Here is a 24,237-nt window from a genome sequence, read left to right on the forward strand (position 1 = left end):
ACAATCGAAAGAGAAGGCTTCACGATGCACAGCTGTCGGTCGTACGAATTTGGCGCATGCGCAGTTCTTCTGTGAGCTGCATTAGCCTCGTTATTTAACAGCCACACCACGTACACTGGAGTACTTTTTTCTTATGATTTCATTCGATATGCTATCTGATCTCGGTGCCTTTCCTCCTTTTAGATCGCTTCCAGCGTGGAAAGACCTGTCATAGTCGTTTCATTGTCACCCGTCTTAGTCTTTTTCTCGCCAGCCTTTTCTTTTCCGAAGGGAAACCTTATCTTCTCGCTCCGCTCTGAACAGCCCGACCCAGGGAATCGTGTTAGGGGTTAAAAATTTAATTCTGAATAATTTCAGGGTAATGGTTTGCCAGAGCCTCCCTCTCTCTCTTAATGAAAACCGAAACGACTTTCTTTTTTTCTTAAGCCTATTCCCCCGGGCCGGATTTACAGCTAAGTAGAACTCAACCGGAGAGAGTGTCCTTATACTATAAGGGGGCCTCCTCACCTACCGGCAGTATGTCCGGCACGGCAGGTCAGCCTCCCCCCCCCCCCGGTTGGATTTCTTAAGTGCCTGCCTCTAATCCTCAACCGGACGCGACTATGTCGTTCCCGGGCCGCCTGCCAGAGACCGGGACTCGGTCATAGACATTGCCTGCCTTAAACCGTAGAAAGGAGAGACCAAGTCCGGCTATGCCGTCTCCAGCCCCACTCCCCGCAGCCGGGATTTGGTCTTAACTTATTCCCACCCTATAAGCTCCCCACCCGATCATTGGAAGCTTCACATCTAGGCGTGCGACCCCTCACGAGTGGGGCTGTCCACCCTTCCCTATGTTAATATCCCCGTCGTCACCCCTCAGCCTCCTTGACCGTCAGGACCGCGAAGACCTCGAACTTACGCCAGTTAGCCTCAGAAGCCAGAATAAAAGTGAGGAAACCCTCCGGCCTAAACCGGTGAATACCCGCTCTCGCTCGCTGAGCTCGCCATTCGCTGCGTAAAAAGATGGTATGTTCAGCATCGTCTACTCCATTGCAGTACATGCATCAGGGTTTACGTGTCTATGAAATCTGTGCAAATAGCTCTCGAAAGTACCGTGAACAGTTAAGCACTGTGTGAAAGTACCGTGAACAGTTAAGCACTGTGTGAAAGTACCGTGAACATTTAAGCACTGTGTGAAAGTACCGTGAACAGTTAAGCACTGTGTGAAAGTACCGTGAACAGTTAAGCACTGTGTGAAAGTACCGTGAACAGCTAAGCACTGTGTGATATAACTTGTCTCGCCACGTCCTCTATCAATTCATCCGTCTTAGTCGGGTATAGGCCGCTTAGTCCATGAGGCACGATCTCCGGACCGCCACTTCTCTTTCTACTTTTGCCGTACTAAAGGCCTGAGACTTTTGCCGTAGAGACAGGGCTTCGGCCCTGTCTCTACCTTCGAAGCGAAAAGTGCGTTCCAAGGCCTGTAATTCTATTGGGAGTACAGAGGACGTGACACAGGCCGCCTCGTATTAGACGGTACGTTACTCCGAAATCACGCTAAGCAGAATGCTCGTGTATATACTCCTTAGGCGCGTGCAGTTGCGACTCACATCAATGGCTGCCATCCACCCTAGTACCGCGTAAAGAAAGGAAGAGGCCACCGCTGATGTGATAAGCCACCTCTTTGAAACTCTAGGTACCCTCTGTCCAAGGGCACTGTGTATCTCTGGTCTCCTTAAGTGCGTCCAGAGGTCCTGTGTTTTGGCCTATTCTCAGTTATTTTCTGGCTGCTGGTCGAGTGAGTACCTTCCAGTAGTATCAAGTCTTCGCTGATTATAAGACTGTCGTCACAGTTAGCGCTTTTTCATTTTAGGTTTATTATTTCTTACTTTTACGGAGGTAAGAATGATACATTTATTGCGACGCGTACGCGCATCATCGCAGCTGAAAGGTGGCAACGACTCCTGGTTACAAGATTCTGTTACAAGCAAGCGATTTTTCCTAGTCCTGCTTGCGCTCTTCTCAGAGCGACGGCCGTAATCTGTGATTTCGTGCCGTACGTTTACGTATTGTACCCAATCGATCCAGATCGGCCAAGAGGTACAAAGAGTGACAGGGGAATAAAGAAGGTGCCCAGCTGTCCGTGGATCGCTGCGGGCAGTAGTCACGTTCGTGGGTTCGCCCAGAGTTTCTTGTAGAAAGGAAGACAGCGAACATGTCTCGACCCCACGGTAATGAGGCTAGGGTAACTCTGGCCATGCTAGAGAACCAGCTGGTAGTGATGTCTGGGCGGAAGAGGAGAGCGGAAATTTCACCGTTCCCCTCGTGTTCAGAGAGTGATCTCTCGTAGGTAGATGAAGGGATTCCGGAAAGTCAGACGCGACCTGTTAGTCGAGGATTTTGTGGCTGCTCAGAGTGAACCTGGCAGTTCGTATGCGATGCTAGCAGCGGCTCATCAGACATAGATAACCTTCTGGACTTTGTCGAAGGTCCCCGCAGCGTCAGCACGGGAGCGAGGAGCAGAATATTGCCACGTTTACGGCATGTTAAGGGTGTTCTGTTTGCTTTGGCAGATGGTTTTGAGAAGTTGGCCTCCAAGCCCGCGGAGGTCAGGGTAGTTCAGGTCCGGACGCCTGCTCCGAGACAGAAGAAGCGTTACACTGTTATTGTCAGAGACAAGCGTGAGACTAGTCAAGCCTCTAAGCAGCCCGAGGTCATTTTTGTGAATAAGCCTGAGGGTCTACTAAGACTAATAGACAACTCAAGGATGGTTTCCAGGTTGCTCTTCGTAGGGACCGAAAAAACTCAAGATCAGGGAAATTAAAGAGGGTCTGGTAGTGGTTGCGAATGACAAGGAGACAGTCCAAGTCATCTCAGAGTCTTCTGAGGTAAAGAAGCTCGACCTTAAGGTCGACCCGAAGCGAAAGCGTAGGCCCCGGGTCACTTTCTACGACATTGGCCGACGGCCATCCAATGAGGAAGTTCTGTCTGGCATTAGGGAGCAGAATACCGAGATGGATGAAGCCAATTTCAGGAAAGAGTGTAGGCTACTCTTCAAGACTGTTAAGCGTGATACCCAGCGGTGTTTGAACTTGGCGCTGGTCTCTTTAAGAAGTTTGTGTCTGTGGGTAGGTTTTACGTTGATCTCACGTCATGTAGGGTTAAGGAGTACGTGGATGTACAAAGGTGCTTCAAGTGTTGTCGTTTTGGCCAAAGATTGCAAGCATTTGGTCAACAGTAAGGACTGTGGCTGTTATTTCAGGACTGTGAATTGTATTTCAATTCCTTGAATTGTTAGTATCTTTCGTTGAAGCTTGGTGTTTGTATGCAGAGTTAGGAAATTTGTTCTTGTGACTCTCGGGGTTGTTTTTTGCAACGCCCATCGCAAGCTGGGTGATATGCCAGGTTATTTTGTTGTCTGTTCTGTGATATCATGATCCATCTCCTCTCTGATGCGGAGGGCTGTAAGTTTATTTCTTGCGACGCCAAATCGCTTCCAATATAAAGGTTATATTTGCCAATATAAAGGTTAAGACCGCGGGGTTCTAGTTGTAAGACTCTGTTATCAGAGTCGCTTCCGCATCGGACAAAAGTGGATCTGTCTTTATTTTCGTTAGTCTCAGTTTTAGACTGAGTTACCGTACTTTTTGATGGTGTGGACCTGGTAGAGTCTTAGTTTTTCCCTGCAGTTTTTACTGCTGTTGTCTCTGCTTGACTAGTTTACTGCTCCTCTAACCTGAGTTGGCATTTGTGGGTACCTTGTCCTGTTTAGGATCTCGGGTGGCTAGGGCTCCGCCAAGGCATTTGAATTGGCCAGAGCTAGGCGTGTTAGGCACCGTGCCTCGGTTAGATTTTCTAAGTTTCAATGGAGGTCGTGCCCGGGGAGTTACTCCCCGGGTGTGATTACTGACCTTAGCATGGCGATTGGTCGAATTGGATTGCGTACTTATTATGGGGGTAATAAGTTAAATGTTGGTTGCGATCAACCTAGTGCTAATCAGAGCGGTCCTCAAAGTTGGAGCTGAAGTGGGAGACTAGAGGTTATACTCAGCTCCCGAACGGACTAGACCAGAGGTCCTCTGGGACTTTAGTTTATTCTGGTTGCACTCCATCGCTTAATTAACGATATGTCGTTGCGGTTATAGACTGAATTTGCTGTTTGATACGCTGTCGTGTCATACTTGTTACAATTGTATGTACTGTTTGTACTTATAGATTAGGGCTTATTAGTGGTGACAGGCGCGGGGTCTTCGATCTTCCGCATGTAGGCTTGTAGCTTAGTTCCTGAGGGCTAAGTGGTAGTATTAGGTGTCTGATGTCTTCTTTGAAGGTAAATTTACTGGGGCGAATTTACTGATGTAGATGTCCCTCGGGGCATCTGCATCGGTGGCATCTCACGAGGCCGGACTGAGCAGTGTAGAATATGATCAGTTTGAGGGCATGAAGATGACCTCCGATTAAGCCACACTTGGCTAGGAACGGAGGTGGTGGTGTAGCGACCAGACACGAAGCGAGGCGGGATATTCTCCCCTCGGGGGGAATCGAGATGTCCGAGGGCACTGTAACTCTGGTCTCCTTAAGTGTGTCCAGAGTTCCTGTGTTTTGGTCTATTGTCAGTAATTTTTTGCCTGCTAAAAAAATCGTGTGTATACCTTCCAGCAGTATCAAGGCTTCGCTGATACCAGACTGTGGACACAGTTAGTGCTTATCTATTTTAGGCACTTGCCTAAAATCTCACCTGCACCTTGCCACCACTCACAGGTCAAAATCTCTGATCACCTGTCGTCCGATGAATAAGATATATTTGCATTTACTTGTAGATAATTCCAGGCTGTGATACCCTAACCATTCATGGACCGTCTGCAACGCCAGGTGTCCCTTCTCTTCCAGCTCTCCCCACTCGGTTATGCCGCTAACCAGGACGGAATGGTCGTCAGCATAGGCTATAACCTCAGTATCGGCGGGCAGTGGAAGACGCAAGATCCCATCATAAACTATGAGCCACAGTAGGGGACCCAAAACCAACCCCTGAGGTACTCCCCGACTAAGGCAACACTCTATCGGGCCGTCCAACGTGTCAGCCATCATCCGTCGTCCCGCCAAGAATTCACAATCTGACGCCTTAAATAATTGCTATCGCCCTTGGCAGAAAGAGCAGCCATTATGGAGTCCCAGAGAACCGACCCAAAAGCATTACGCACGTCAATAGAAATCATTAGCGACATCCATCCGGTCCGCCATGTACCCAATATATTTCTTCAAGCCCAGGAGATTATATGCTGCAAGGCATGTAGAGCGAACGCCCCGTCTGAAGCCGTACTGATTAGTATGTAAGCTGTCATCCACCTCTTCTAGCAATCTCCCCCCCCCCACCATCCTCTCGACCGCCTTGCCCGTATTATTAATTAGACAAAGTGGCCGATAAAATGTGCCAGCAGTGTTGCCGGTTTTCTTTGGGAGGAAGACCACACGAGATTCCTTCCAACACCTCGGGAAGGATCTGTTTTGTAGACCATGACTCGTTATATTTGTCATTTCCTAGGAGACCACCTGCATTAATCCCTTGAGAACGGCGGCTGGGATACCGTCTGGTCCCGAACTTTTCTTATCCCGTAAGCGAGCAATTGCAGTGGCAACCTCTTCCTGCGTGAAACGGCCACCGTCGCACTCTATATCCTCTACTATATTGTGGTCTGCACCCGGAAAGAGTAAATTAATCTGTGCGACAGCCTGCGAGGCCGTGAGAGTGGGAAGGCGCCTTCGTAACTTTTTCATTACCAATTGATATGCCCGTCCCGACGGATGAGTATCTATGTCGAGGCATAGCTCCTGCTATTTCCGCCGTTTGGAGTTCTTGATTTTGAAATTCAACGTCTTCCATGCTGTAATAAAATTGTTAGCGGCTTCTTCATAGGCAGGACCGCCTGCCCTCCTCAGCCGTTGTTTCCTGCAACGATGTGCCTGGAGAACTCGCCTCTGGTCGGCGATCTCGTTAGTCCACCAATAGACTGGGTGGAAACGCCTACGCGTGGTCGAAAGTCGGGCCATTTCTCTTGTTATGAGCTCCTGTAATATCTCTGAGGTAACAATCCAGCTGTCGGAGAGTTTGCCAGCATACGACCAACAACAGTTTCGATCTGGGCTCGAGTAAGTCTAGGTGGTTTATGTCCACCTGACTCACCAGGTAGTGGCTCACGGTATTTCAGGAGCGCAGCGCGATGGTCACTAACAATCTCTTCATCCAGAATTCTCCAGGGAAAGCGCTCAACTTCCCACCTTCCATAAACCAAGACGACTTGTTTAAACTTTAACCGTCACTCGGTCCTCCCCCACCTCTTAAAAATAAAATAAATCGGGTACAAAACGAATCGTCGTGCACTTTATCGTTTGGTTATCATCGATTTGTTTCTCGGCGTTCGTTTACAAATTACCCTTTTCTGTCGATCGTTGTAATATCCTCTCCGTAAAATACACCTTCACATTTCATCGCCCCCTCTTGGCATTACATTAAATCTAGGCGTAATCTTCCACAGAGTAAAAAGTTAGTAGAAATCAATAAAAAAATATTCAAACAGACTTCAGAAAAGATAAAACAACTTATTCGTAATCGGTTTGAAAATTAAACGAATAAGTTCGATATCGTTTTATGCATAAAAGAATATGTTTGAATTTTTCAGCCTTATTTTTGATCATGCATCTTACTTTTTCTTTACTTAAAAATTCATTAAATTTTAATATATACTATTTAAAAAGAAACAGAATAAACAAGCTAATAATTTTAAAATAATAAAAAATAAGTAAATATACTCGTATGTGTATATTCATAGTGATTCCAATCCATCACTTGTATGTCATTGCACTGCAATCTCTCGGGAGATGATTCTATAGCCAAAAAAATTTATATAAATATAAGTCAGAAAACGGTTCTTTAGCGAGTTTCGGCTCGGGAAACATTTAGCCTTATTTTCTGCTCTCTCTGTGAAATTAAACCGTACTAAAATTATTGCGGTAAAATCGAGGAGTAGATTTGGTGTTTCTTTATGGAGTTTAATCTAAGAAATTGAATAAAAGTGGTCCCAAACCTCTATTTCTCTTAGGTTTAAAGTAAAATGGGGTAAAATACGAAAACCTTTTGTCAGAAAATACACTATTTTAGGTTTGGAATAAAATAACTGTTAATTTACTAATAAACTGACAAAAATTTCTAATTTGTAGAGAATTTATTTCTGAGAAAATTGATGTAAATACCTTTTATTAAAATTAAACACAAATTTGAGATGTTCAGCTTTAATTAGAAACAAAACACTTAAACTGGAACGGAAAAGTGATACGATTTTAAACAGAATAATTTTCATCTATGTTTGAACAACATAATGTAAATGAAAACAAATAGAAAACTTGTTATTGACAGAAAAAATAAAACTTATGTACTTTTTGTTTTTTTTTCTAAAAATGATTAAATATCAAGATGGTTACTTGATAAAGCTGTAAGCATTTCTTCAAAGCGGTTGCTCAATGTGGCCGCCATGTGTTCAATGCATAGTTCAGTTCGAGGAATCCATTCTAGCCTAATCCATCCATGTCTAATAGCATCGTTATTCCTAATAGTAGCTGCAGCTTCTATTAAACGATGTGCCAATACGAGCGAAAGAGACTAACGTCTACATCCAACCCCAAAGGAAAACATCCGTTGGCGTGAGATCGGGAGATCGACAATTTACTGGTCCGTTTCGACCGACCATTGTTTACTAAATATGTTATTTAAATCATTCATCAAATCGCGACAGCAGTGTGCAAGTGCGCCATCATTGAAGAACCACATCTGCACTCTGAAAGTGAAAAGTTGAATATCTTCCAAGCGTTCGTCAAATTTGTTTGCAAAAAATGCAAGTGCCGCACTCCATTGAGCCTTGGCATTAAGAAAAAAGGGACTGAGATTATCACCAAGAAGACCACACAACACATTTAACGAAAAAATGCGTTGGAAATAACTTGTACAGTCTCATGGGGAGTAGGTAGTTCAGTTCCTTCGTTGCCGTTATAGTTTAGTCCAATCAGTCTTGTTTAAAACTTGGTTGATGTGTTTTGTTTGAGTACACCGATGGGAATGTCGCTTGTGGCATTCGCATCGGTGGCATCCTGATTGAGGCAAGAACAAGGCTGAGGGATGCCTTTCGCCGAGATATTGAAGATGACCTCCGGTAAAGCCCATAAGGGCTAAGTACGAAGGGGGTGGTGGAGGGTTCCTTCTCCTATGGGGTCAGTCTCATGGGGATAACCAACCGAGCTGGTCAAGTGGTTAACTCGTCATCACAAATCAGCTGGTTTCGAATTCGAGAGTTCTAAGGTTCAAATCCTAGTAAAGGCAGTTACTTTTATACGGATTTAAATACTAGATCGTGAATACCGGTGTTTTTGGTAGTTGGGTTTCAATTAACCACACATCTCAGGAATGGTCAATCTGAGACTGTACAAGACTACACTTCAGTTACATTCAAACATCCTCATTCATCCTCTTAAGTAATACCTTACGGTGGTTCCGGAGACTAAACAGAAAAAGAAAGGAAGAAAGTCTCATGGGGCTATTTTCTTCTGTCCAGGTGCGAGTGTTCCGGTAATCTGCAATGCCATTTCTTGTAAACAGGATTCATCCGTCATTAGAATATGATTTAGGAAATCAGGATGACGTTCACATTTTCTTACTAACAGAAATTACAGAATTTCATCCGTCTATCAAAATCAAGTGGTAATAACTCCTGTACACGTGTTGTAGTGAATGGGTATAGTTGTTGCTCCCGCACATTCATCACACACTTGATTGCGAAACATGAAAGCGATGTGACAAATATTTGGTGCTTGAGGTGGAAAGTATTTGTACCGCATTCAGTATTGCTTCTTCAGCGTTGGCATTTCTCAGAAAACGTTTACGACCACCATCTTATCGTTGTGGTTTAAGCGTACCCGTTTCTCGAACTCGCCTTTCCAAAGTTTCAAATGTTTTACGATCTGGTACTCTTCGATCTGGATAATTTTCCCGGTATTCATGCACAGCAGCCAATCCAATTTTATTTACTTTACCGTAAATTAATTACATCTCCGTCAACTCTCCAAATGAAAACAAATTTGTTGTATCACCCATTCTAAATGACGACCGAAGATAACAGCAAAAACATCGGTCAAATGAATATTCAAATGCTAGTCAGTAAAACTTAATTGTTAATCAGCTGTTAATGTCAACCTATGAAAAAATAAAATCTTTTAATAACTTTTAGAAGAACGTCTTTCAAATTTATTTTTATAATTTTTAGCATTTGTGGGTAAATTGTTTTGTTTAAGATCGTATCACTTTTCCGTTCCAGTTTAAGTGTTTTGTTTCTAATTAAAGTTGAACATCTCAAATTTGTGTTTAATTTTAATAAAAGGTATTTACATCAATTTTCTCAGAAATAAATTCTCTACAAATTAGAGATTTTTGTCAGTTTATTGGTAAATTAACAGTTATTTTATTCCAAACCTAAAATAATGTATTTTCTGACAAAAGGTTTTCGTATTTTACCCCATTTTACTTTAAACCTAAGAGAAATAGAGGTTTGGGACCACTTTTATTCAATTTCTTAGATTAAACTCCATAAAGAAACACTAAATCTACTCCTCGATTTTACCGCAATAATTTTAGTACGGTTTAATTTCACAGAGGGAGCAGAAAATAAGGCTAAATGTTTCCCGAGCCGAAACTCGCTAAAGAACCGTTTTCTGACTTATATTTATATAAATTTTTTTGGCTATAGAATCATCTCCCGAGAGATTGCAGTGGAAATTGAAATCACTCTGTATAAACAAAAATAAAGAATATATTTTTACCGTAAAGTTAGAGTTTATCTTCTGAAAGAATTTTTAATAAAATAGCTTTTTATTGTTGAAAATTCAGGAAAAATTCTTAACCGCTTTATTATCGTGTAATATTTCATTAACGATTTATTCATAATATTAATTTAATTTTATTACATACTCGTCGAGGTTTTTATCTGATGACAGCCATCAAGAAATTTTTTGTTTTAGATTACCTTTTATCCCGTTTTACCTATCCGCCTGGATTATTATTTGACAAAAAGGGTTTTATATTTAATTTCTTTTAAAAAGGCGATCTCTAAGGATATATAAATACGTTTTTTTTACAAATATAAAAGGAAAGTGTAAATTTATTCGTCAGTCTTATATTTGGGATATTCCGAGTCGTAATATCCTCTCCTAACAACGTAAATAACTTCTTAAGTGAGAGAAAATCAGGATATTTAAAATATTTTGCCGAACGTCTTAAATCAGAAGACTTCGCTGTTTCGTTATGACAGGTTACATAATTTTATCTCTTGTTTACAAAACCGACAATCGTGTTTGAATTTTATTTCGTTGAATTTTGAACGCTTCATAAAACCACGAAACCGTGATTGTGAAACGTTAATAATCTATTGAGATATACACGGCTTTATAGTCGTCACAAGTTACGAAAGCAGACGTAAAACTCTACGAAATAATTCCCTTTTTAGTAATCACTTTTTCCATTTCTCCCTTTTTAAATAGAATTGTATGATTTTTTAAAATGGAACTGCATATTTCTTACCGTTTAACCTATATCGATTACCTGTGTAATAATCTACGATCGATCCGTGTTAGATCATTTACCTCCTTTAATAGATGGGTATATGTTAAAAGATGAATCCTGGAGCCATGATGTGACGGTTATGTATTCTTTAACGAAGCCGGGTATGGAACAACGCAGTACAGCTGTATTACCACGGATCACGGATTCTTTAAACTGAACTTGCATCTCGTAATATTGGAGTACCACTAAAAAAAAAGAAACATAACCTGTAATAATTAACTCTATTCATTAAAGTTTGTAAAACCATACAATTTTTGGATTATATGAACATTTCAAATAACTTTTTATAAAAGTTATTGATGTTTTAAGCGGAATTATATCCGCTTAAAACATTTATCTCTTTTTTCTGTAAAAAAAATAATAAAAAGCCGAAAATTCACTCAAAATTCGTTGTTTTATTACAATAATTTTCACACCTCTGCAGAAAAATTATTTCGGGACTAATATTTCACAATTGTCAGTGGTTCTTAAAACCGACTGGCAAACTTTATTTTTGAGATGTTAAAGTAAAAAATAGAACGGTTAATAATGATGACTTCTGTGTAATATACTTTCAGCATTTCCCTACTTGTCCAAGTTGTTCGGACAATTTATTTCTACCGAAATATGTAAAAAACTATGTAAATACATTACATCAGAATTTCTACCGTTTCATTCGAAGACAGAATTCTCGAATAGTTTCAGAAGATAAATAAAAATATATTTATCTTCGCGAAAATAGTTTTAGGTCCTCCTTCCTCTTGTTTTTGACGTAGTGTATTTCTTTTGCAGTTTGTGAAAATAACACGCAGTTCTTATAGAAGTTTGATAAAACTATATTTGTTGTTAAGGTGTTTGTTATCGATTTCAAGTTCGATCATCGTAATACGACGTAAAAACACAAAAATAAAATACATAACATTTGATAAAGTATAAGCATTAACAAAATGAAGAGGTTGTTGGGAGGGGAATGGAGGATGTTTCCGTCTTCTCCTCCGATGACGAAAGCCAAGCTAGTTATACAGATACGTACACCGAGTACCAAAAAGTGGTCTAATTAGTGATTTCGTTAAGGCTGAAGGCAAGGATGGTAGTTCGCAACTCTAGTAGCACAATTGAGGAACAGTATGAGCAGTTGCTAGGGTTAGAGGCAGTTTCTGTCCTATACCAGCGCATGTGCCTATTAGACCGGAGCGGAAATTCTTCGCCGAGTTGCTTAAAAACGAGCGGGAGGCCAACTTAGCCCGCAAGCAGCCTGAGGTCATCTTCATAGTTAATGCGGGGGGAGAAGACGGTTTTATCGAAAATGCTCTCCAAATATTTAAGTCGGGTCAAAAAACGGTCGATTACTATGACGATATGAATTTTAATCATTTTCAAAAATGGGTTGTGTCTCAATTGTTAGCGAATCTGCACCAAGATCTGTAATAGTTGTGGACAACACATAGTATCACATTGTTTAAATAAATCCAGCAACTAATTCGAATTCAAAAAAGAAGACATGATCGACTGGCACATTAAAAATATTATACCATTTTCATATGAAATGTTCAAAACTGAATTGTATACGCTGATAAAATTGCATGAATTACGATTTAAAAAGTACAAAATAAATGTTTATTTGCTGAAAAAGGACATACTGTTGTCAGATTACCACCTTATCATCCCGACCTAAATGCTGCTGAGAATATCTGGGCACGTGTTAAAAATTACATCACCCAAAATACTGTAATATTCAATTCAGAAGACACAATAGAACTGGCGAATGAAAAATTTAAAGGAATCGATGTAAATTTCTGGAAGTTAGTGTGCAAAACTGTGGAAAATTGTGAGACAAATTGTTTAAAACTTGAACCGAAGTTAGACGAAATTTCCGAGCGTTTTATTGTAAAATTACATGAAACTGATTTCAGTTCCGACAGTTTCACGGACGACAATGATGACGAAGAGGAGGACATACTGAGTGGAGTTGAAGAAATAGTCTAACTTGGAAAGAAATTAAATATGTTGTATGTTAGGTAATGTGTTAATTTAGTGATTCTAGTAAAAGTTATTTACGGGACCAATTTGAAAACGGTGTAATATTATAATGTGATTAATTTTGGAATTACGGTAAGTCGTTGGTTTTTTAATAAGTCAATTTTTTTTACGTTACTATTAGCATCATGATCATAATATTTTTTAATTATTATTTGTTATTATTTCGCTGACAAATTACATTCTACTGACATCAAATGAGTTAAGATTTAGGAGATGATTTATAGCGCATGTTTTTTTTTTAATATGTTTGATTTGCGTATAGTGTCGTTAATTGTGTTCGTTGGACATGTGGTAATGACTTTTAGAAATCAAAATAATCATGAATTAATGTCACCATCCTCCATCGTATAGCTAAATATAGAACTAAAACTATGCTAATATATTAGAGACAAAAGGAATTCTGACGAATGCAAAATTAAGGAGTGTTTTTAACTACGATTATAGATGAAGCTTTGCTCTTAATTTTTCTGTCTGCAGGCCGAAACTCTCTGTTATCAACTAAGAGTTCGCGCATCTCATACGCTACCACTTGCCAAACAAACTGCACTTATAAGAATAAAGTGTTCTTATTCGTGAAATCGATAAAAAGTAATGAGATTTGTATTTACCCGTATATCAGCTACTTAGCAATAGCTGCACGAAAAAAAACTATGATATGTAGTTCTTACCGTTACGATTACTAAACTGTAATTATATGATGCGAATGAAATCAGTTTTTAATATTAAACTAAAGTTCCACCGTGAACAAAAAACAGTTCTGGTGCGCAGGAGCCGGCCGGACGAAATCTATCTCGTGAGCGTTTTCATGAAATTTTCGAGACAAGCTGTTCGAGTCATCTTTTAGTGATCATGGTTCACTTGTGAACCGGTATCCCGTTTTGAGTTTGTGGCTTATACCGACGAGTTTATTTTCGCAAAAAGCTCCATCCACAATAATTAAATTTCTGCTTATTTGTAGATGAGCTCAAACTTCCGTATTTTAAGAAAATGTAACTTAAATTATTCTAATATAAAATTTTACACAATTTCAAGAAATGATATTTCCTTTTTATTTATTCTCTTAGGTTTTCTCAATATTTATTTTTCTTTGTATTGTATGTGTTGTACACAGATAGCGTATTAAAAATGATATTACGGACTCGCTTCTGTAACAATACAAATAATTTTTACAATTGTTTATTATTTTATAAATAAGGGAGTCTCTATTCTAGAATTTTAATTTTTATATCGATTTTATAACTCATGAGTATACTTTTACGCATTTATGAAATATTTAACGAATCAAAAAACCCATAATATAATTCATAAATATAGTCGAATAAAAATATGACGCAACGGTTTTTTAAACAGTTTTTTTTAAACTAATGTTTATAAAATAAAAATAATAATAATAAAACGATTAAATCGACGGGAATTTTACCGAGAATTGCAAGTGAAATTCAGCAAAAGTACCTTTATAATGCAGCGTATTATATCGTATAGCGAGGCAAATTATAATTTTATTGAAATGAATTTAAAAATTTGTTTGTTTAAAGTTTTGCCGATAATAATTTAGTTTAATTATAAAAATTCGCAACTTTCTTCATGTTACTGTGGCATTATGCTTTAGGTCGGTGTGCATTTATAATGATAGTTATCGTTAGTCGATGGACGACGGTAACGCTCGACTGCTATCTAAGTATCGTACTTTATTTTATTTGGTATATGTTAAATATCAGTTCCCAGGATAAAATTTACGTCAACGAATTGACTGTCACATTACGCATAGCACCGGTATCAGTATCCTTCGTTATCCTCCACCCAGTCCGTCGAACAAAGACGATTACGCCACGATTTATTGCTAGACGTATAAAAAAAGACTACATCAACGAAATTTATAACTCAAGTTCACGTTCGTTCCTGTCCAAATTTTAGATAGTCCCCACCAAGAGGTAGGTCCAATTATTATTATTACTTTAAACTTTAGCAAGCATGTTCATACTTCTCTAATCACAGAAGTATGGTGATGTAAACGCATCACCATATCGCGGGTACTGTTATGTAGATAGTTTGATATTTATTTCTAAAATTACATCGGTACTAGTCAAGGCGAAGTTCATATTCATGCAGCACCGCAGCGCTGTTGTTTTGTTTAGTTATAGGCAGAGATGGAGATATAACACAAAAGTACATTCTAGGCTTAGTCCTACTGAACAAAGTGACATGCTTGTCAATCCGTTCTAAACAAGAAATATTCTCCGTTTAAAATAGGTTATCTGTAATTTTTTTCTGATTACGGTAATTACAAAATTAAAAATATTAATTTACATTACTGTATTCATAAACGAATTAAAATTAACCTGCCATTAATTACAATAATTTAATTAAGTAAAGTTTTCACTAAAACGGTATCAGTCACAGCATTATATTCAAAGCTGATAGTAAAAATTTGGATATCTAGGCCTACGGAATCGCAACTTGAGTACAGTTACAGAATAAAAAGTAAAATAATATTTTTACATTAATTTACTAAATAATTAAACAATTAATACTACCATAATACCGTCCTTAACCGGTTTCGTTTGCAGTTTTCGTAGAACTATCTTCTGTGAAAAGATAAATTGGGGAGGATAACAACCATGGCGGATGTCGATAGATGCTATAGTGTGTGACAAAGGTCTGATTATATGCGTAGTAGTGGACCAACGCTTCGTCTGTTTTTACATAATTTTATCTCCGACCCGTTCTCATCAGCTGTTTAATATCTGGGGTAGTCCTAATCTACAAATGATTAGTTTCTTTCGTAATTAAAATACAAATAAGAGTACATATATGCGATACAAATAAAGCGTTACGGAAATCAAGATTTCGTTCTAAAAACCGTTTAAAAACACATTGAACGACCGTTTTTATTAAACGACAGCCGAGTTCAATGATTTTACTCGAAAAGCGAGTAATCGACAGCGGCATCGACAGCGTGCCGAAAAAAAGCGGCAAAATATTAATCAAATATATTAAAATGACCTTACTTTAGAATAATAGAGAAAAAAGATTCGAGAAGGCGTAGATAAAAATTTCAATTTTTCCTCCGTACAGGAACAGATTAAAGAATATTTTGAAAAATTCACAACTTTATCGTTTTCGCGGCTACGTCTAATAAACTGGTCTTTATTACCGGAAAGGCTCAAAAAAAAAAAAAAAAATTAACCCGTCGGAAGAGCAGGTTTTTATAAATCGATTTGTAAACACAGCAATTGCGATTTGGGATACACAGGGCAAACTAAAAGGATTAAAATTAGAGTGAAGGAGCGTTCGGTTCATTCTAAATATAGAAAACCAGAGAAATCGACCGTAACTCGGTTATTCCAGGAAACCAGTCATAAAATTAATTCATTAGAAACGATAGTTTTAAAACTGCCTCGGTAACGGCATCAGAGGAGTGGATTTCCAGTTTTAGTTAACCTTGAAAACGTACCCAAAAAACCCGTTTTTGCCTTAACTCCAGTTCCTGTAAACCGATTCGCTTGCAAATTTATAGTCTATTTCTATTACGTTTACATCATCCTACCAAGTTTCACCAGATCAGTTTAAAACTGCGCTTAGTAGAACGAGAAAAAGCTGAAAATGTACCCAAAAACCTCGTTTTTTGGCTCTAACTCCGGGTTCTGTGAACCGAGTCAGTTGATAATCAGTAGGGCTATTCCCTGTAGGTTTATGTCACTCCACCAAATTTCGTCAAAATCTGATAAGATTTGCGTCCGGTAGAGCGGACGAAAACATTTTAAACATACATACTTATGTATATAAACATGACCGGGCGCAGTAGCTGTCTCCAAATTCTTTGGAAAATCGCTAAAAAATGTACATAATAAACAAAATTGGATACTTTGGAAACGTAGTTTGTCGATGGTGAAGCAGCAACTCATTGTTGAACAATTTATTAAAACTCATTTTCTGAAAGTATCCGAATATAAAAGTGTTAAACGGCTATTCTACCCGTAAAACTTTGTTAATATGTAGGGATATCGGTTCGATCAATTTAAGGTTCGTGCTGTTTTTATTTTTCTTGAGGTAGAATTTATCTACTCGATCAATAAAAGAGGCGTGCATTACATCGTAATGGGGAGCTTGATCGGAGGAGGTTTGAATAGTTTAGATATTTTTGAACCAAATTTACACGTATCTATTGCCTAGAACGCCAGCAGTGTTTTATTACTTTTTACTTTTTTATTCTAAAATCCAGGCTAAAAATACTTGTTTTATATTTGTTTCGAAATTACTGTTTAGTTATCAACTATCTTTATTATTTCTTCTTTTTTTAATTTATACTTTTTTTTCACTAATTACTATTTTATATTTATTTATTCTTTTTTCACTTTGTACTAATTATTTTGTAAAATTGGAAATGACCATCTATTTTTAGATTTTAAGTAAACGGTTTTTGAGCGTAATCTCTTTTTTCGATTAATTTCAATAACCGTTTAGCATGACATAGCTGTTTATTTGTATTTGGCAAAATTTATTAATTCTTTATGATTAAATTAATAAAAAACCGGTAACATACAAATAAAAAAAGTTACTAACGACTACACATTTGCTTTACCAAAATTTCAGAGAATTGTTACTCGTAAAATAAAATGGTTAAGACTGTATTTTTTACATCTAACAGATCATTTCAATACAAATCGCGTTTGAATACAAAGACTTTCAATATTACAGCAGCAGCAACTTCTGTAACGTAGATTTAAGAGTACGAGGATGAATTAAAATATTTTAGAAGTTCTTGGCGTGCTTTCCCAGTAAAATAATGAAAAAAAGATCCTTTCCGGGTTTTTAAGGAGCTGAGAGAATTGCCATTTTGAACTTTTGGTGAATATACTTTCTTGCAATTCTCAACAGAAGGTTTTCCACTCCAGCACATTATTTCCCAATCTTTCAGTAACTTCTTCAAATTGGTTTGCGCTTTCTGTTTATTTCACAGAATAATCGGCTAATTATTTTAAGAGTTAGTTTTATGTAAAATATTGTATTATTAAAACACGAGTAGAACGTACCTGCTTTGACACGAACATCTCGACTGATTATTTTTCCTACGCTATTCGAGGCGATGCAGCGATAAATAGCTGCGTGAAGGTCGTGTCTGTAAGCGCTGGGATGAAAGGGAGCGAAGTGTAGAGAACCGTTGGGTAGTACGTCTAATAACCGAGGGACCAGAACCAGCGGTTTGCTGTCACTGGCTAACCAACCGAGAATAGGCTGAGGGCTCCCTCCGGCAACGCAGTCGATTCTAGCACCGGTGTCGTTGGCGAATTCCACTCGAGAAGGTGGTTCCTTCAAAAATGACGGTCCTGTAGAAGCGCTTACCACTGAAACATTAAAAATAATTGCGTTTGTAGAACCAAAAATGTTTATATATATATATATATAAATCAATACATCAATCTTTCTTTGTGGCGGTTCTCTCTCTCTCTCTCTCACCCTCACTCGCTCTCTCTATGTCTGCCTCTCTCTCTCTCTCTCTCTCTCTCTCTCTCTCTCTCTCTCTCTCTCTCTCTCTCTCACTCTCTCTCTCTCTCTCTCTCTCTCTCTCTCTCTCTCTCTCTCTCTCTCTCTCTCTCTCTCTCTCTCTCTCTCTCTCTCTCTCTCTCTCTCTCTCTCTCTCTCTCTCTCTCTCTCTCTCTCTGTGTGTGTGTGTGTGTGTGTGTGTGTGTGTGTGTGTGTGTGTGTGTGTGTGTGTGTGTGTGTGTGTGTGTGTGTGTGTGTGTGTGTGTGTGTGTGTGTGTTAATACACTGGCCGATCCAAGAATATGACAAGTTGATCACTAAAATCACAAACCTCTATTTTATTTCAATATTTTTAGTCTGCAAATAAATGAAAATTTTAGTTAAGTTTTGTACAAAAAGCTTGCTTTCCAATCTTGGTTCATGGAAAGAAACTGTAAAACGTTTAAAAAATTGAAGATTGATATAATGAGGACAATCTCTACCTCAAACGAAACTATGAATAAACCTCTGACCACTTCACATCAGGAAAGGTTTGTTTGCAAGAATACCTGTTCATAGCTCAGTTGCTACACCATAAAACCAAGTGGCTTGTGGCGCCATTCGTTAGCCTTTTTCGTATTTTATTGATCTTCTTTGGCGCTACAGCTCCTGGTGTACCGCGTACCAATTCTTATTCAGGCCATCCTGTCATTAACGCTCTCCAGTCTCTGAAAACCATCTTCATCAAATCTCTTGTCACCTCATCCGACCTCCTTATTCTAGATCTTCCCTTCCTCTGTTTTTGCATTCTTTCATTCAATATTTTCTATTCATTCTCGTTTCATCCATTCTCACCACGTGCTAGAGCCAATTTATTCTTTAAGCTTTAATATATTTAACAATATTTTCTCTAGCTATGAAATCATCCAAGTCATCAGTTTTTCTTATTCTTTATTTCGATTGTGCTCATAAATTCTACTGAGTTTTTTCTTTGAAAAAATTTGAGTTAGCTTTAATCTACGGTTGACGTCGTCTGTTTCACAGCTATATGTCAAAGTGGGAAGTGGTAGATGCCTATACATTTTTAATTTTGTATTTTTAGTGCTATCGTTTTAAAATATTTTCACATTGGAAAAGTATGGGGAATTACTTCGCTGTAATTTTTAACGAGTTGAATTTTATTTTTATATTTCACATTAACCCCACGATATTTCACTGTTTTTACTTCATCAAATTTCTTGTCAGTCGTTACCGATTTACGAGGGATTCTTGATATTCCTGAGAATGACAATGTCTTAGTTTTGCTTTCATTCACTATAAAACCGATCTTTTTTGCATTTTATCAATTTTTTGAATCTATTTTGAAAATATTCAATAATCGTGGCCATAATGAAGCCATCCTATGCAAATACACAGGTTTAATAAGACTTCAAGAAAATATTTCGTTATGGATTTACCATTTTAATAACCCTGTGTAGAAATGAAAAGGACAGCCGATAAGCCGTCACCTGATTAACTCGTGACTTGAACTCGAAGACATCCTGATTCCAACGGGCTTTGCCACGTCACTCTACACCCAACTGTTACCATAAAATAACTTTTGAAATTTCATTATCTTTAGTGGTGGAGGGCAGGGCTGAGATGGTAAAGTGGATGGGACAAGATAACGGAGGGGTGGGGACAACATCACGTGATTAAAATATTGCAATCCTATTGGTCCGTTGACAGTTGGGGTTGATCTTGGGTGACCTTGATCTCTCTGACGTCACGGGTCCAATTGCCGAGGCTGTCCTAGAACTAATATTTCTTTACTATTTGTATTTATTTCAAGGAGTTTTTTTCATTGTAATTAATTTTATCAACCTGTTATTAAATTTGTTGTACCAATTTATGTTCTTTGTACTGTTGGGAACTTTATTTTTAGTTCTCGTTAAGGATATTTTTCTTCATCTTTTATATTCTGGTTATCGGTAGTTGGTAGATAAACGTACTAAGCTGTTGTGTTTCTAATTTATACAGCTATTTCTTCAACAACAGTCGCTCTCGTTCTCTTTCTCTTCTCTCTCTCTCTCACTCTCTCTCTATTCCCCTCTCTTTTTACGTCTTTATCATCATCATTTTTTTATAGAAAAAAGTTGTTCCTTTCCTTTGTTTCTTTTTTACTTTCTTATTTCGTCCATTGTACCACGATGTTACTACTAGAAATCGAGGGACTCTTCCTATACTCCGACAGACTTCATTTTTGGATGGCTTTCTTGTTTTTATTCAAATTGTAAGTAAATTTATGTTTAATTATCGAAAATAATTTATATATTTGAAGTAACAACGAACGTACAAACTGTTCGATTTCATAAAAGAATTTTTTCAGTCGTCGGTGTGTAATTATAATGAACTCAAACCTCAGAAATATCAGGTAATTATAATCTCTTTCATTTTGTAATAATTATTATTTGATTTATATTATTATCCTCTTGCAGCAGTGCCTCTGTACTGTAAACGAGTTCAAAACGTTTTTAAACGGCTCCAAACTCATCAGCAAAGATGTAATATTACTATATTACTAATATGACTGTAATTTTTTTTAACATTAGCGGTTAAAAGAAGTAATGAAAATAAGTAAAATATTGAACATTATTTAAAAATAATAAAAAGTGATTTATTCTGAAAGAATCTTTTTTGTCTGTTCTAATTTCATAAGGTGTCTGAATTATGAATGGCTATTCATTAGTAAGAATTCTTTATATAATGATTCTAAGCGAACGGAAAAAAAATAATAAATAGGATACGACATAAGCCCCGTCAAGAAAATAATTATGAAGAAAGAGAGAGAGAGAGAGAGAGAGAGAGAGAGAGAGAGAGAGCAGTTAGCTCTGCTGAGTTTAAGAGATCGGGAAGAGAATCTTTTTCTCAATCAGTGAAAGCTCGCATTATGTTTGTTACGTGTGCAAGAATGAAAGTTATGACGTTATGGATTCTGTATTAACTCCCCACTGAAGGTTACAGGAGTGTACGTTGTATATTCTGCTCGCATTTACTATCAACGAAGCAATTCATTGTTGGTAAGCAAGCACTTACAAATTTTGCCGGCAGAACATGTAAATTTTAGGCAGTCAGCTATTTATTTCCTTATTAAAGACACCATTGAATTCTGAATTACGCCTAATTCCTTATACGCCGTGTATCTATTTTATTCCTAATTGCCCCTTCTGTAGTAATTCGTTTCAAAGAAGAGTAGCCAATAATACACTAAACATTACATTATTAAATACAGTTTTTGCGGGAGAAATTAAAAGCGATAAAGAATTGAAGAACTGTAGAAATATATGAAGTGACTGTAAGTGACTTAATAAAAAAGGATCAAAGAGGTGGTAAAGCTGCATAGTACGCTCTGCAATAGTAGTATATCGCTGGAAGACTTCCTTAAAAAACTTATTCCAATACCCAAAAAAACAATTAATGAAGTGTCAAGATGTTAGAGGGCAATTAGTTTAATTTGGCATTCAGGCAAGATTTTTCTGTGAACAGAAGATTAAGCAATATTGAATGAAATAGTTACAATATGGAATCAGGAAGGGAAAAGAGAAAGGAATGCAATCGGTCTAATAAGAACTATCGATGAGAGATATATAAAAAGAGGTAAAGAATATATATGTGTTTTACAGATAAAGGAAAAGCAACCAAAGCGTGTGTGTCTGATGGGATAAACTGGAAATATTTAAAAAAGGAAGGAGCATATCGGAATGAATCGAGACTGAATTAGAAATGGCTATGAAGATGAAGGATGCTCAGATCAACTGGTTTAATCTAAGAAGAAGAATAAGGCGAGTGCTGCTTATCACCAATCTCATTTAATACTTATGTTGAATATCGAATAAAAAAAATTGCTACAAAAGATGAAGGAATCGATGTAGTACGAACGAGAGTAAATTGTATAAAGTTTGCCGATGTCTTGATTTTATTAAAAGAACTAGTCTATAAACTTGAATATAAGAATATAAACGGGTAAGGAATTATTGAGGCCAGAGGGAAGCAAATATAATGGACGACTGAAAACGAAATGGGAGCTTACAGGATCTTAATGTTTAGCCTACAATAGTGGATAATGGAGACGTACATGGTGCAAGAACCTGCATAATTAGTGCAGCAAATAGGGAATCTTTGGCCATGGGAGATTTCCAGGAGGTGCGTAAGTCCAGGCGGAAGCCTGAGCCTATGCCGTCCAGCTCCTCTGAGGACGAGTCCAGCGGGATAGACACGGGTGCACCCGCCCGGGTTAAGCCAATCCCAGCAGTAGAGTATTTTAGAAAAGCGAAGGGCAGACCTGGCAGTTCTGCCCCGCTGGCCAAAGTAGTCCAGAAGGACCTGGACTACTTGTTCGAGTTTCTTTCTCTTCCCGGCGGCGTCAGCGTTGGGACGAGGAAAACAATACTTCCCCGGCTGGTCAAGATTAAGGAGGCGGTGTCTGCACTATCAGACGGTTTCGAGACTTTGGCCTCTAAACCCAAAGAGATCAAAGTGGTTCCAAAGGTTGTACAGGCCTCAGCGCAGCCCAGGCGCTACGATGATGTCCTTAAATCCAAAACAGAAGCCAGTAAGGTGGCAAAAAAACCAGAGGTCATCTTCGTAAAAAGGGCGGAGGGTTCCAAGACAACGAGCAAGGACCTCAAACGCGACTTTCAGGTTGTCCTTCATGGTAACCGAAAGGAGCTACGGATCAGGGACATTAAGGAGACCAGCAAAGGGCTGGTAGTTGTTGTAATAACAAGGAGACTGTCCGAGTCATCACGGAGTCTCCGGCTGTCAAGAAACATAAGGTCAAGGTTGACCCCCAAGCGGTTGAGAAGGCCTCGGGTCGTTGTTTATGACATCGAGCGGAGTTTCTCTGATGAGAAGGTTTTGTCTCTCATTCGAGAGAAAAACATTGATTTGGATGAGGCCTCGTTCAAGGACCAGTGTAGACTAGTTTTCAGAACAGGCAAGCGTTTATCACGGAGTTTTCGAGTTAGGGGCTGGTCTCCACCAGAATTTTGTGTCGGAGGGACGAATCTTCGTTGACTTTGCACCCTGTCGCCTCAAGGAGTACCTTGACGTACAGTGGTGCTTTAAGTATTGCAGATTCGGCCATAGAGCCAAGTTCTGTAAGTATGCATCGGTCTGCGCGCATTGTGGCGAGGGTCACAAACGTAACGACTGTCCACAAAAGAAGGAGGCTCCGTCTTGCGTTAAGTGTAAATGGTTGCGCAAAAAGTCATAGGCACTCGGTTAATAGTAAGGAGTGTGGCTGCTATTTGAGAGCTGTTGAGATGTATTTCAATTCTCTTGATGGTTAGGTTCGGTCAACTTAATGCCCAGGGAGTCTATGCAGTCCAAGTTCAGTTAGGTGAGGTTGTTGAGAAACGGAGCCTCGATGTTCTTCTTCTGCAACACCCGTATGTGGTCAAGGGTGATCTGCCAGGTTTTTCAGGCGGGAATAAGTTTTTCATTGGTGATAGCAAATCCGCCGTACTGTGCAGGAAGTCGGTAGATAGTGTCTTCATACGGCAGGCCACTGACACGCATCACGTCGTTGTTAAGCTTGCCATGAATGGTTTGGACCAGGTTGTAGTTACTTCGTACTTTCAGTACAGAGATCCCACTGAACAGCACTTGAAAAGATGGGATAGAATTTTTAGGTTGGCAGCGAGTCGTCCTATTCTTATAGGAGTTTATGCGAATGCCAAATCGCTTCTTTGGCACATTGGATCACGGACGATGGCGGCGAACTAATCGAAGGTTTTATTGCGCAGCATCAGTTTGATGTTTTCAATGTAGCCGGTGAATTGACTACCTTCGCCGGTGCAGTTGGTTTACGGAGGGCCTTCCATGGTACCAACATTGGTGTGACCATTGGTAAGGATATCCCTGGTAGGATTCCCAATTGGTCAGTAGTCGATGATTGCGAAAGCGATCAAAGGCTAATAATTTTTGATTGGGTAGTTAGACTGCGCGATGTCTTTAGGGGTGACGGTCCTGTTCAGCAGGGCCGCTTCCTCCACAGGCGTGCAGATAGGCCTAAGATTTCAAATATTCTTGCGACCAGGCTGAGGTTAACTCGAAGTCTGGACGAGGTCCCGTTA

At 38.8% G+C, this 24,237-nt stretch overlaps 2 protein-coding genes across 4 annotated transcripts in view; one reads left to right on the forward strand and one right to left on the reverse strand.

Moving 5' to 3' along the window:
* LOC142323063 (cell adhesion molecule Dscam2-like) overlaps positions 1-24,237 on the reverse strand; it is a 300,598-nt gene that overhangs the window by 225,735 nt on the left and 50,626 nt on the right. The window contains exons 2-3 of the mRNA XM_075362191.1: positions 17,692-18,003; positions 10,660-10,824 (exon numbers count right to left, since the gene is read on the reverse strand). Coding sequence (XP_075218306.1) covers positions 10,660-10,824; positions 17,692-18,003 — 477 coding nt within the window. The remainder of the gene's footprint in view (positions 1-10,659; positions 10,825-17,691; positions 18,004-24,237) is intronic.
* Positions 1-24,237, forward strand: part of LOC142323062 (serine hydroxymethyltransferase, mitochondrial-like) — a 288,888-nt gene that overhangs the window by 95,891 nt on the left and 168,760 nt on the right. The gene's annotated exons all lie outside the window — the stretch shown is intronic.

This window comes from Lycorma delicatula, chromosome 4 (assembly GCF_047948215.1).
Source record: "Lycorma delicatula isolate Av1 chromosome 4, ASM4794821v1, whole genome shotgun sequence".
In the NCBI taxonomy this organism is placed as follows: Eukaryota; Metazoa; Arthropoda; class Insecta; order Hemiptera; family Fulgoridae; genus Lycorma; species Lycorma delicatula.